General features: G+C 33.7%; 1 protein-coding gene across 1 annotated transcript; it reads right to left on the bottom strand.

Annotated features, from left to right (window-relative positions):
- Positions 1-1,996: 1,996 nt before the first annotated feature.
- Positions 1,997-3,709, bottom strand: LOC127096575 (plasmodesmata-located protein 2). Its single transcript, XM_051035123.1, has 3 exons — positions 2,673-3,709; positions 2,374-2,481; positions 1,997-2,258 (listed from the first exon to the last, which is right to left on the bottom strand). The coding sequence occupies exons 1-3, from the start codon at positions 3,430-3,432 to the stop codon at positions 2,251-2,253; spliced, it is 876 nt and encodes a 291-aa protein (XP_050891080.1). The 5' UTR covers positions 3,433-3,709; the 3' UTR covers positions 1,997-2,250.
- Between the last annotated feature and the right edge of the window lie 10,508 nt (positions 3,710-14,217).

Genomic DNA, 14,217 nt, shown 5'->3' with positions numbered 1-14,217 from the left:
GGTCTCAGATTACAGAAGTGGATTGTGATGAGACTTTCAATCTTATGGTGAAACCTGTGACCATTTGAACTATTCTCACCATTTCTCTCTCCAAGTCCTGGGCCATTCATTAGTGAGATGTTAAAAATGTCTTTCTACATGGTGATCTTCATGAAACAATCTATATGCATCAGCCATTGAGTTTCAATGATCCTCATCACCCAAATTATATGTGTTGCTTGCGAAAATATCTCTATAGTTTGAAGCAAGCGCTCCGTGTCTGGTACCAACTTTTCGCTGACTATATCTTCACCATTGGATTTCAACACAACACCTCAAATCACTATCTCTTTATCTACTAGTGTGGCTCTAACATGGCTTACATCTTCCTTTATATTGATGACATCATCGTAATCAGTTCCTCATATGACCTACACAAATATATCATGGCGTTTCTTGCCTATGAGTTTGCTATGAAGGATCTGGGACCGTTAAGTTATTTTTGGGTATTGCAATAACCATATATGCAAATGGTGTTTTTCTTAGTCATAGCACCTACGCCAGTGACATTATTTCTTGAGCTGGCATGGCCTCATACAAACCTTCCGCCACTCTAGTTGACACAAAGCAGAAGCTTAGTACCTTCGCTGGCACCCCATATGATGATCATACATTATATACGAGTCTTGTTGGTGATTTGCAGTATCTCACATTTACCTGTTCTGACATCTCTTATGTTTTCCAACAGGTGTGTCTTTACGTGAATACTCCCTGCACCAAACACAGGCTTGCATTGAAATGCATCCCACGTTATGTTTAGGGCACCTTATAGTATGATTTGTATCTCTATCCTTCTCCCATCAAGAAGTTTATTTCCTACACAGATGTTGATTGGGGTGTATGTCCCGACACCTGTCGATCTACTTCTGATTATTGTGTTTTTCTTAGTGACAACCTAATTTCATGGTCTTCCAAAAGACGACCCACACTTTCTTGTTCCACTGCAGAGGCTGAGTACCGGAGCGTTGCTAATGTGGTGTCATAATCATGTTGACTCCACAACCTTCTCTTGCAGCTTCATTTTCCCCTTTCCTAGGCAACTTTGGTGTAATATGATAATATTAATGATATCTATCTATCTATCCGACAATCACGTCCAACATCAGCGTACTAAACACATTGAGATGAACATTCACTTTGTTCGGGAGAAGGTCGTTCGTGGTCAGCCCGTGTTCTTCATGTTCCCTCCCGACACCAGATTGTTGATATTTTCACCAAAGACCTTCCTAGAATTCTCTTTGATGATTTCGGGACCAATCTAAGTGTCCATCAACCTCCCACTTCGAGTGCGGGGTGCGATAGAATTTATATTTATTTTGTACTAATTTGTATTTATTTTATATTTATTTGTAATTATGATTCATGTAATTATGCTAAATAAGGTCAACTCTCATGTAATATATATACTCTTTGATCATTAATAAGAAACCACGATGAAAATCAATTATCTCATATTTAATGAAAGTTATATAACGGTGGCGGGCTAAAGTCGCATCATCAATATGCTAATCATCAATATGCTACTCGTTGTCTCTAATTTGATTTGAGTTGATACTAAATATTAAAATATAAAAAAGGAGAATATAACTCGATCAATGATCATAAAAACTTGTTTGTTATTTTAATTATGTTTTAGTGTATAAATAATTCCAATTAAATTTGGTTCAAAATTGATGTTCTCCTTATGAACAAATTTTCTACACCCTCGTGTTATTGTTATAAGCAAAAATTATATTTTCAAGATCATTGCTTGATTAATTGGTATAGCTGATATAGATATAGATTAGGTTACATTAATTACTCAATAAATTTAAAAAGAGATAATTTGCTTATAAGAGGGAACCTATAACCATTTGTTTAAGATATTTGAATCTCTTACTCCAATTAATATCAATAAAAAAGAAGAAGAAAAAAACCTAAACTTCTATGTATTTGAGGATAGAGAAAGACATAAAACTAGGAGAAGAATGCAGAAGATAATTAACCACATGGCTCAACAACAAATATGGTATGACCCAAAATTTCGTTCACTAATGATGACAAATAATACTGCTAACCCTTCTCAACATTTAGTACAACAATCATTACTTTGAAGCACTTTATATTATTTCTGTCCTAAATCCATCAAGCTCTATTCACCATAAAAATGTAAGGAAAAAACTTATCAGAAGATAACTTTGGCTTCTCAGAAGTCATTTTCTGCTTCTTCTGTCAATAATCTGTGCAAGATACAATGAAACTTTAAACTAAGTAAATAAGAATCAAAACATGAAAGAATAAAACATAAACTTAGAACCTCATAAATAAACAGTTCTTGCAGCAAATAACTCATACCACTGTGTTTCTTTCTCAAACTTCTAGCAAATAACAAGAATATAACTAGAAAAGCCACTCCAGCAATTCCTCCTAGTATTATAGCAGCTGTTTTCCCTGGATTTTGCCCTGTCATTGCATCAAATCAATAATCAATACAGACGCAGACACGTGACACGATACTAACACTGACACGTTGATATCGATAGTAATTTTAAAAAGAATGAATTTATATGTGTTGGCGTCGTAACACGAGTCAGATATCAGACACACTACAATTTTAATCTGAAGCGTCAATGCTAAGTATCTTTAAGCATTACCTGAAGAAAATGAGGAGTATGAAGATTGAGATGATCTAGATGGAACTCCATTAGGGTAATAGCTAAAACTAATAAAACACTTATGCAAAAAGACTTGGCCTGAAATTGAGGAACCACATTCAACTTGAGCTTTCTGAACAGCATTTTTCACACACTGTCCACAATCAGAGTCACCAACATCACCTTCACATTGTCCCAAAACATAAAAAGCCATATAGCTAGTTGTATAAAAACCATGACCACTAGCCACACCATTTTCCATCACAGAAAAAGCAGTGTCTCTTCTCTCTCCAAAACCACTTCCAGCAACATTCGTTGCACCACAGGTCTTGTACAGCATCTGCATACCTGATATTTGAACATAACCAACAACTTCATAGAGTAGATAGCAACCTAGTAGTTGAATTCTTGCGGCTATGGTTTTGCCGCATAGTTTGTTGGACAAAATTGGAAGCTTGTTTACACAGTTGTAGCAATCGGAATTGGTGAGATCTCCTCTACATTGAAACAAACCTGTTATGCTGTTTTGGCCACTACCAGAAGTGGTTTTATAGAATTTTGTTTTGGTGGATTGTGAAACTAGTGAACCAAAGAGTGTTGAAAGTGTTTGGGAGTATAATCCATTTGGATCTGTGAAAGTCTCTTTTGAACAACCTTTGTAGATCAATGTAGTGTAATCAGATGAAGATTCTGCAAAATGGGGTGGGTTTAGATTTGTAAATAAAGCTAGAATCAAAGAAAAAAATATGTTTTTTTTCATTTTGGTTTGTGTATAGTACTAATGGATCAAACCATGGCAATTTCTTTGAAGTTCAAAGGCTTTGTGTTAGGTTTCTGTGGATAGCCTTAAGACATGAGTAGATGTGGAGAAGGATGAGTTGCATCTAGTCACTATAGTGAGTAGTACTATTTATATGTCTTTAGAATGAGTACAAACAATGTACAGATAGAAAAAGTTTAGGTTTTAGAAATGGTGTGTACTATTGCTGTAAAAAATTGTAATGTTTTACTATTTTGCTTTAAAAAGTACATGAATGAGTGTGGAAAACAAAGCTAGTGGAGGAGCCTTATGAGGTGAGCGTGTGGATAATTGATAGAGTTTTGAATTTGATGGTTGGCATGATGTGACACCTACAACTCATAAACATTTGTAAAACCAAACATCGGGAAAAATACAATTGTCCAATTAGAGTTTATAAGAAATGAAATGACTTTTTTTATAAGTCTATTTGAACAGCAACAAAGATTAAAGATTAACAAAAAAAAAAGTAAAGAATAATGAATACAATAAAAATCAAAGTTAATACATTTTCAACAATGGTATATACCTTTATGATTATTGATTATAGACTAACTATAATTTCTTTTATTTATTATTTTATGAATTAGGATTCTAATGTTTATATATATATATATATATATATATATATATATATATATATATATATATATATATATATATATATATATATATATATATATATATATATAAAAGATGTTTCTTGATATTATTTAAAAATATGTAAAGAAGTCGAACTACTGCATTGTCTATAGTATAAAACATCTCAATTCAATTATATGATCATTACTTATATGATATATGATCGTTTCAGAAATACACATTCACACATTCTGATGGTGTTGAACCACTCGCAATATCTAGATAACCAATTAGAGATGGTGCAAGCAAATCACTCAAAAACAGAAAAGAGAAAATTATAGAATACTAGATGTAGACCCACGCATCGCGCGACAAGTCATATAATATATATAACTTTAAGTAATGTTGTGAACAAAAGTTATAAATATATATATATATATATATATATATATATATATATATATATATATATATATATATATATATATATATATATATATATATATATATATATATAAATATATATTACACTTTTTTTATTTGGGAATCACGTGTAAAATACATTATATATTTTTATAAAAAAAAATTAACAAAAGTTATTATATCATGTATATAATACACTTTTCTATTAGGGAGTCAAGTATATAATACATTTTTTAAATAAATTAACATAAAATATTTAACACTTTCAAAATATTTTTTAAAATAAGGATAAATTATTGTAATTAGTTGAATCTCGGACATGTCATTTATATGAAAAAAAAAACTTATAAATGTATCATACAATATTAAAAAAAATTGCATTGTGATTTAAAATCAAAAGTTAAAACTAACAAATTATTTGTTGGGATAGTATTCTTTGTTGTATGTAGTATGGTAAAAAATACTATACCATTTAAGTTTATAAAACAAAAATTAATTAAATTATTTTAGAGACATTATATTAACAATATTTATACATGTTTCTTTTCTCTCTTTTTATAATTCCAAAATTTATTTCAAAATAAATAAATAATGTGCTATATGGTTTAAGTAAATAGTATATTTCAAAATTACAAAATAATTGTTATGTTAATATATTTTTATTTTTACTAAGGTTTGAACTCATGACCTCAAAAAAGTATAATTTGTGATTTGACCTTTTAAAAATTGAAAATGAATTTTGGGAGGTGTCACATAAGAATAATTGTGATGTGACAAACATAGAGTATGTGGCATATGATGTGTCGTGATATAATCTATTGCTTCAAATTTAATATATTATATAGATTTAGAAGTGAATATGTGAGAGAAGAGAGAGATTTCGGATTGTGAAATCCGGAGTGAATTGCAAGTGATGGGAAGAATGATATTTATAGCTAAGGATATGACTAGAATGGAGAAACATTTATGGGAGGAAAACGTGGGAGAGTGGAATCGGCCCAGACAAAACTAGTTGCTATTCACTTGGTCAGCAAGGAAGCGAGGAGACTTGGCAAGACAAAATATGGTCAAAAATTTACCGTTAATTAATTAATCAGTAATTTACAACACACCATTAATTAATAATTAATTAATTATTTTACAGTACACACGATTAATATATTAATTAATATTAAATAATTTTTCATCATTTTGGGTACCAAAAAAGATATTGGATCAACGACCAAGCCCAAGACCGGACTGAGCCCAACCAAGTCGGCCGAACGGACGACGACGACAGTGGGCGCGCGTGCGTTATGTTTCATGGTAGTGTGTTCTAACTCAACCACAAATTTGGGCACCCCTTGGGGTCAACCCAATTTGTCCATTTGGAATATATAAACACTACTAAAGTGTGCTCTCCCTCATATATGAGACTTTAATGAACATTTTTAAATTTGCTAACAAACACTCTAGCTCATATTTGTGCTCATTTATTGCCAGCTTAATGTCATTAACTTCCTCCAAGTCCTCACTCCAAGTTTTCATCATTCTAAGTATTTCAACAATCCCCCACTTAAATTTAAAAAGGTGATTTTAGAATGAATGTCAAACATTTCTAAGATTGTGCATACGTAAAAGTGTCTATGACTTGAACCTCTACGTATCAGGTAGGATTCTGATTCAACAAGAGTGACATTATTGTCTTGAACTCTATCTCAGACATCAAATACACACACAATCTTTTCTTAAGGTGTATTCTAATAGCTCGTGCTTTAATGACCATGCATGTGTATCCTAGTTTAGTGAAGGCTCTAGGAATTCTGCCTCGAAATTCCATATAACCGACCTAAGTTCCACAATCACATATGCGAGTCTATCGAGAGTACTCATGTAGATTAGGTACTTCCTCATACAAAGTATAAATCTCATTAAGAGTTTCTATCATTTCATCCTCTTATTGCTTCAGGATTCATGCTTTAGTTATTTATACTCACATGATCGTCTCGTATTACTCAAAACTTGTTATTACCCATTTGAACCATCTCTTGAGATCTCCAATCATTTAGGTCAGGTTACCATCATGAACAACTCATTTTTCAATAGGCATTAGTATCATCTTCTTTGATGTATCTTGGGCTTTCTCTCTAGCTAATCCTTTCGTCAAAGGAACTGTTAAATTTTCATAAGTGCATACATTGTCCACTCTTACAACTCCTTTAGAGATACAACCTCTAATAGTGATGTATTTTCTTCTAATTTGACGTCTTTTACCATTATAATAATGGTTCTCAATTTTGCAATAGTCGTCTTACTATCACATTGGATCAACACAGTTGGCGTGGGTTTTTCCCACAAAGGGATCTCAACTGGAAAGCATCTTAATTAACTTGCTTCTTCACTAGCAGTCGCTAATGCTATCATCTCAGACTCCATCATGGATTGAGCTAAGATATTATGTTTCTTTGATTTTAAAGATACAACTCCTCCAGCTATATTAAATATATAGCTACTGGTTACTTTGGAATCATTTGATAAGGTATACCAATCAGCATCACTATATCCTTTAAGTACAACAGGAAATCCCTGATAATTCAAACCAAGATTCATGGTCCTTTTAAGGTACTGCATGACTCGCTCAATAGCTTTCCAATGCTCATTACTAAGTTTACTAGTAAGCTTGTACAACAAACCTATAACATGTAGTGTCGGGTCTAATACAATCAGTGGCATACCTGAGACTGCCAATGATGCTCACGTATTATGTTTGCCTGACACTATCATCAGTGTTCTTAAACAATTTTTCACTTGGATCGTATGGTGTGCAAGCGGGTTTACAATCAAAGTAGTTATATTTCTTTAAGATCTTCTCTATATAATAAGATTGATCCAAAGAAATTCATTTTCCGTATCTAGTTCTGAGAATCACACCCGCTTCTCTGAGGTCTTTCATATCAAAGTTGTTGAGCAACAATGATTTCACATCATTAACGGTCTTAATGTTTGATGCAAATATGAGTAAATTGTCTATATAAAGATATATGATAATGCATATTTGTTTCTCATATTTGTAATAAACGCATTTGTAACTTTCATTAACTTTGTACCCATTTGATATCATTAAGTTATCAAAATTTTCATGCCATTACTTTGGAGCTTGTTTTATACCATACAGAGACTTATCTAACTTACAAATCTTGTTTTCTTATCTATGAATCACAAACCCTTTCAATTGATCCATATAGATTTCTTCTTCTAAGTCATCATTTAAAAAAGCATTTTTTATATCCATTTGGTATACTATTAAGATATAAATAACATCAATTGAAATTAGTATCCTAATGGATGTAATTATAGTGATTAGAGAAAAGGTGTCGAAGAAATCTATATTTTCTCTTTACCTGGCTATAAGGAGAGCCTTATACTTATCAATAGTTCCATTAGGTTTTAGTTTTGTTTTTCAAAACCCATTTACAACTAATTGGTTTGCAACCAGGAGGTGAGTCTACTAAGTGTCAGGTTCTGTTAGATTCTAGAGAATTTATCTCATCGTTAATAGTTTTTTGCCATAAGTCTGCATCCATAGATGACAAGTCTTTTTGAAGATTTGATGGATCTTCCTCTACTATATAGGCCGCATAATCAGGCCCATATTCTTTAGCAACTCTTACTCGTTTACTTCGTTGAAGTTCTATTTCTACTTCTTTGTTGCTTTCGGTACTTCTTATAACATGATTGTGATTTGATTCAATGTCCCCCACTATTTCTCGATTTGAAAGAAAATTTGCCTTCATAGAACTCAACATAATTTGATTATATGATCACTTTAGCATTTAGACCATAACACCTACATGCTTTACTATTTGCTGCATACCCAACTAATACACATTCATATGCTCTACTAGCGAGTTTCACTCGCTTCGGATCCGTAATTGTAACATAAGCCAGACAACCCATGTTCTTAAATAAGACAAGTTTGGTTGTATTTTCTTTAATATCTCATAAGGAGAGATCTTACTTTTTGAATTGGGAAGTCTATTCAGGACATAACAAACAATCAACAAAATTTCCCCCCACTAGTGAAGAGCAGCACCAGAATTCAACATGATTGTAACAACAAGTTCAATAAGAGTTATATTCTTTCTTTCTGCTTTACCATTCATTTCAGGAGAGTAGGGTGCATTTGTTTCGTGTACAATTCCATCTTCTTTATAAAATTCATTAAATAACCCAGAATTGTACTGAATTCCCCTATCAATACGAAGTCTCTTAATCTTCTTACTAAATTGACTTTCAATCTCACATACATTTTAAACATGCCAAGCGCTTCACTTTTATTCTTTATTAAGTACACATAAGTACAATCAGAACAGTCGTCAATAAAAGTGATAAAATAATGTTTACTATTTCTAGTTAAAGTTCCATCTAATTCACATATATTATAGTGTATAAGATCTAGGAGATCAAACTCTTTAATTATTGATTTATGTGAAGTCTTGGTTATTTTAGCTTGACTACAATATTCACATTCTTCTGAATCCTTGACATTCAATTTCGGGATTAAGCCTAAGTTGCTTAGATTACAAATAATTTGTTTATTAACGTGAAAAAGTCTAGCATGCCAAATATTAAAATCACACAAAGAATAAACAGGAGGACAAGTTTAATTTAAATTAACATTCAACTTAAACATGCCATCAGCGACATACCATTTCCCAACAAAAATATCATTCTTAGTGGTGGTGTACAAATCTGCCCTAATAGATTGGCTAAATCCTGCCTTATTTAAAATAAAACCAGAAATAAGATTCTTCCTAATTTTAGGAACATGCGTGACGTTCTTCACGATTAAAGTATTTCCTGAGGTGAAGTTCAAATCAACGTCTCCAATTCTAGCAACATTAGTGGTGTGAGCATATCCCAACATCACTTTTGTATCTTCAGCATTCGTGTATGTCTTGAACATAGCATGATAATAACAGACATGACAAGAGGCACCATTTTCTATCCATCATCCATCACTTCCACCAACCATGTTGATTTCGGTGATCATAACAATTAATTTCTCATAAGTTAGGTTAAATTTGAGCCAACAATAATTTTAGGGTTACTCTTACATCTCTTAGCTATATGACTTGATTTTCCATAATTGAAGCAAGTGAAAATCGAAGCGTCATTTCTCTGAGGTGGTGGTTATTGCCTAGCAATCGGAGCAGATGGGGCCATAGAGGGACTCTCATTCTTAATTCGATTTACGGCATTGCGATTCTGATTCTTCAATGGTTTGCATGTATGCTTCAGAACCGCACTGAATTTCTTTTTGTTGTTAGACACAACTAAGACTTCATCTTTCTGATCTTGTCTCCTAGCATCCTCTTCAATTTAGAGGCGAGCGATCACACTCTCGGTTGAAAACTCTTTTGTTTTGTGTTGAAGAAAATTTTGAAATATTTCCAACCAGAGGGTAGTTTGTCAATGATAAGAACAATTTGAAATTGTTCGTCAAGGGGCGTACCTTCTGTAATTATTTCATGGCAATTTTCTGAAGGTCATGGCATTGTGCTTCCACTGACCTTTCATCTACCATCTGATACTTTAAGTAATGGCTTACAACGTACTTCTTTGTTCCAGCTTCCTAGGGGTCATACTTCTTTTGCAGAGTTTCCCATACTTGTTTAGCAATCTTGCAGTTGCTATAATAATTATACAGATCATCACCAAGACCGTTCAAAATGTGATTTTTGCAAATATAGTCATTCTCATGCGATAGGGTGATTTCTTTCCCGAGCTCTAAAAATCACTCGTAGAAGATTCATCAGTTTTAGCAAATCCACCTGAATCCATAGACTTCTTACCATTAGTTTGTTTGGTTGATCCATAATGAGCAACGAGAATAACCTTGTTCAGAACGTTGGCAACCTTCTTTAAGGTTAGAAAAAAATTTCATTTTAGCTTCCTAACGTTTGAAGTGAATACCCTCAAACTTGAATGGTTTTTGCGGCCTTTCGTGTTCTATGCACTCGAGGAGTGGTAAGCATCTTTCTGGTATGTCTCGAAAAGACCAAACATCTTCCCAAAGTAATAATTCAAATCCAAGAGGACAACCGACGGTTACTAGTGTCGGCAGTTCTGTGACTTCAACCTCAGTCGAGGTGATGCCCATTATCATAAGCCACAAAGTGGCGTATTCTATACCGCCAGATGTGGGGACATAACTGTAGCGGTAAATTCATGATCGTCAAGCTATGGATAAGCTTAACATCAATAAAACCAGAGTCGCCACCGTGCTTTTATTGTTTCCAAAGGAAAAGGGAAAAGTACGAACAAACCCCAAAGATAAGAAGTTTTCAAATCAAAACTAATAAAATGTTAGAAATTACAGGTAAGGGGGTTTGTTACACAGAGGGAAGGTGCTAACATCCAAAGTGTCCTAGGTACTCCTAGGGAGCCTTTTTTATGTGTGCATGTGTTTTTGGTATAAATGATGTTTGATAAAAATAGAGTGTGAGGATGAGAAAAGAATTCATTGATTATATTTTTGTGTTTGACAAGATCTTCGGTCTTATGCCTACGTACCAACATAAAAATGAGGGATCAAAACCCCATAGTTCGTGGTAAATTTTTTAAATAAGTTGATGAATTTCTTTTAACAAAAGTTTAAGTAAAGGGGCGTAAAAGCCAAAGATTTGAATGAGGTCGCTAGTTCTTTTTGTCTTTTGAAATTTAAGTCAATATGGTTAAATTTATTTACAAGTTTGATTTAAGAAAAAGTTTGAAAGTTCAATGGCATAAGGCCAAGGTTTCTAATCATTAAACAATGTCTAAGTTTGAAATCACAAGCAAAGAAAGGTTTTTGAAAATAGGGAGAGACTTTGAAATTTAAGAAGTGAGAGGAGATGAAGAGGCTATCCTAAGCACAAATTTAAAAGTTGAGAGTTGAAAAGATCTAACCAAATGGGATGCAATCCAACAGACAAGAATGTCATATAGAAACCCATTTTCCTTTGGACTTTAATCAAGAAATAATCAATAAGCAATGAGCAATATCCCGACATCATGAAGATCAAAGCATCAAATAAAGATAGCCACATCCAAGCAAATTCCAATAGCTAGCACTCTTCATTATCTTCTAGTGTATCAAATGAAATATTCCTTGATCAACTCAGAATAAAACATCAAACACGGACAATCAAAATAAGAAGTTAAGCATAAATACAAAATAGCAGATGAATCCCAAGAGATCCAAAGTCTTGCATCAGATGAAAATCGCTTGTCAAGAATAGCTCAGTCTCAGATGTTGGCATTGGCCAAGTCCTTTAGTATAGGTAAGGTTGCCTAATCCTAAGTCCAAAAGTTCAGATCAAGTACAACAGTCCACCAAGTGTTTTTAGGGGTTTTTCTTGTTATTAAATGTTTTAAGGTCCTAAGACCTAAAACAACACCAAAAGCAAGCAAACAATATATACAATCACAAGATATGGCTCAAATGAGCAAAGTGAAAAGGACTTGAAATATAAACAAGTTATATGAAGTGTAAATGGCAATGGATGATAAATGACTGAAATTTAAATTGCATAATAGTAAATGACTTGAAAGTAAAGTAATATTAACAAGAGTTATTCAAATGTTAGTGATGATTTTTAATTGATTAAGTCATTCTTTGGAGAACACTTAACCATTCATTCACAAGTATGAATCCTTAAACCAAGACATCTTCCATGAGAAGGGCTCCAACTTCGATAATTCAACAGGTATGCCACTAGCTCCCATGAAAGGAAAAAAGGTAAAGTCTCCACACAATGCCATGAAGAATGGGTGACTTACAATCTCGCTTACTAGAATGTTATGCCTTGAGGGTCAAATTTAGCTTTATCTTAAGCAATCATAATTGAACTTATGTATAAGTCACAACTATCTGAGGTCGGTGTAACACCTCAAAATTTGCCCTCCTCTCTTGGGACTAAGCATTAACATATTTGCATTTCATTTTAGGGCATTAGGCATCTCATATTGCATATCATGTGGTTACATCGTGCAAGCCATCTTTCCAAGTCTTGATCAGAAGATGAGGAAGTCAGAAGGTGCAAGCTAGGGTGTTGACTGATCATGGGCCATCTGAGGATTGGACTGTGAATTAGGGTTTTGTGATTCCCAAGGGTATTGGTCTCCATGTTGATTGAATTGATGCATCATCATCATGGTTGGATGTCATCAGAAGATTGAAGAAGATTCCTTGAGATTTGGGTTTTGACCACTGGTCAACCCTAATCAGTTGTATTGGGCCAATCAGGGCTGGATCAGGAGATGGGGTTTAAGATGGAGATGAGGTTCATTTTGTGATTATATGGTGATTATTGAGGCTAGGGTGTCACCCTTGAGCCATTTCAGTTGAAGATTGGGGTTCAATTTGATATATGCATTGCCAGATTCATCTGTCAGTTGAAAGGTCAACTGTGGTCAACTGTGCTTGATCTGATGGATGTGGAGGTGGAAATGAGTTGGATACACTTCATTCATGTTGGAACAAGTGTTATATGACATCTCAAAGCTTAAGAATGAAGAAAATCAAGTCAGGACAAAAACTGCCAAAAATAGCAGGTGACTTGTAACTGAAGTTTCCAAAAATGGAAAGTTTTTGACCTCAAAAACAGATGTCCAAGGAAGCTTCAAATGAAAAATTGTTCAACATGACAGATGTAGATCTTGTTCTCACCTTTCCAAAAAGTCCAAGAACTTGAAAATCCAATGTATGGTTTGCAAGATATGGCTCAGTGAATTTCAGAAAAGACCCGTAATCAGGAGGCCATAACTACCACATACTTTGTCCAAATTGCAAGTTCTTTATATGCACAAACTCCATTTGACATGTACTTTGAGGGTGCATCAGTGGATTTTCCCAAAAATGGCCAAGGCAAAAAGTCACTTTTCAACTGGACAGCTGAATTGGACCAGGGGCAAAATCGTCCAAATGTCAAAATAATTGGAATTTTTGAATGGGACTTTTTCCAACACCTCAGGAATGGCATTTTAAGTGTGTTTGAATATTCATTTTGTGGTTAATGCACATGGTTTGAGTTTTGGGTTGAAAAATGAAATGCTAAAAATGGATCAATTACCACACACATGTGATTTTGAGAAATACTCCACCAATGGACATGAAACAAGTTTCTACACATTACATAGGGCATTTGGGGATTGCTTGAGCTGTCAAAACAGCTGGCACTAGCTGTCATTGTGCATTGACCATTTTACCCTCCATTTGCAAAATTGCAATTTCACTAATTATGCCAAAATGCTAATTAACATGATTAGTGATGGATTAAGCTACCATATATATTCTAAATCATCTCCTAATCATAACAGAACCTCACTTTTCCCAAGATTGGATCTAGATCTCTCACATTCTCTCCAAACCCTCAAGAACACAACAAGCTTCAATCTCAAGTTTCTTCCTCAATCTTCAACCAAAACTTGAATTTCTTTTTGCTGCGATCGTGTTTCAACATGTACTAGGACTGTTTTTGTTTGGCATCATCAATCAAGCCTTGCATCGCAACTGTTCAAGGACACCTCAACAATGGCAAAATCGAATTATGGACAATAGGAGCAAAGGCAGTTGCGGCTAGCACCACTTATCATCTTCCTCATCCCTCTACTCTTGCTGTTTTAAGGAATTGAGAGCAAAGGACGTTGGTTTTAGCACTGCCATTACAGGTTTGAGTTTTTTCGAATCTCATGAAATGTGCAATTATCATATGCGTT

Source organism: Lathyrus oleraceus, chromosome 6 (assembly GCF_024323335.1).
Source record: "Lathyrus oleraceus cultivar Zhongwan6 chromosome 6, CAAS_Psat_ZW6_1.0, whole genome shotgun sequence".
NCBI classification, from domain to species: Eukaryota; Viridiplantae; Streptophyta; class Magnoliopsida; order Fabales; family Fabaceae; genus Lathyrus; species Lathyrus oleraceus.
Note: the sequence above shows the minus strand (reverse complement) of the source record. Positions and strands in the feature narration are given on the sequence as shown.

Excerpts from the sequence above, each read along its gene's own strand:
- LOC127096575 (XM_051035123.1), bottom strand. The coding sequence starts at position 3,432 with ATGAAAAAAAACATATTTTTTTCTTTGATTCTAGCTTTATTTACAAAT. Across the intron at positions 2,482-2,672 it reads ATACTCCTCATTTTCTTCAG|GGCAAAATCCAGGGAAAACA; the intron begins GTAATGCTTAAA and ends ATGCAATGACAG.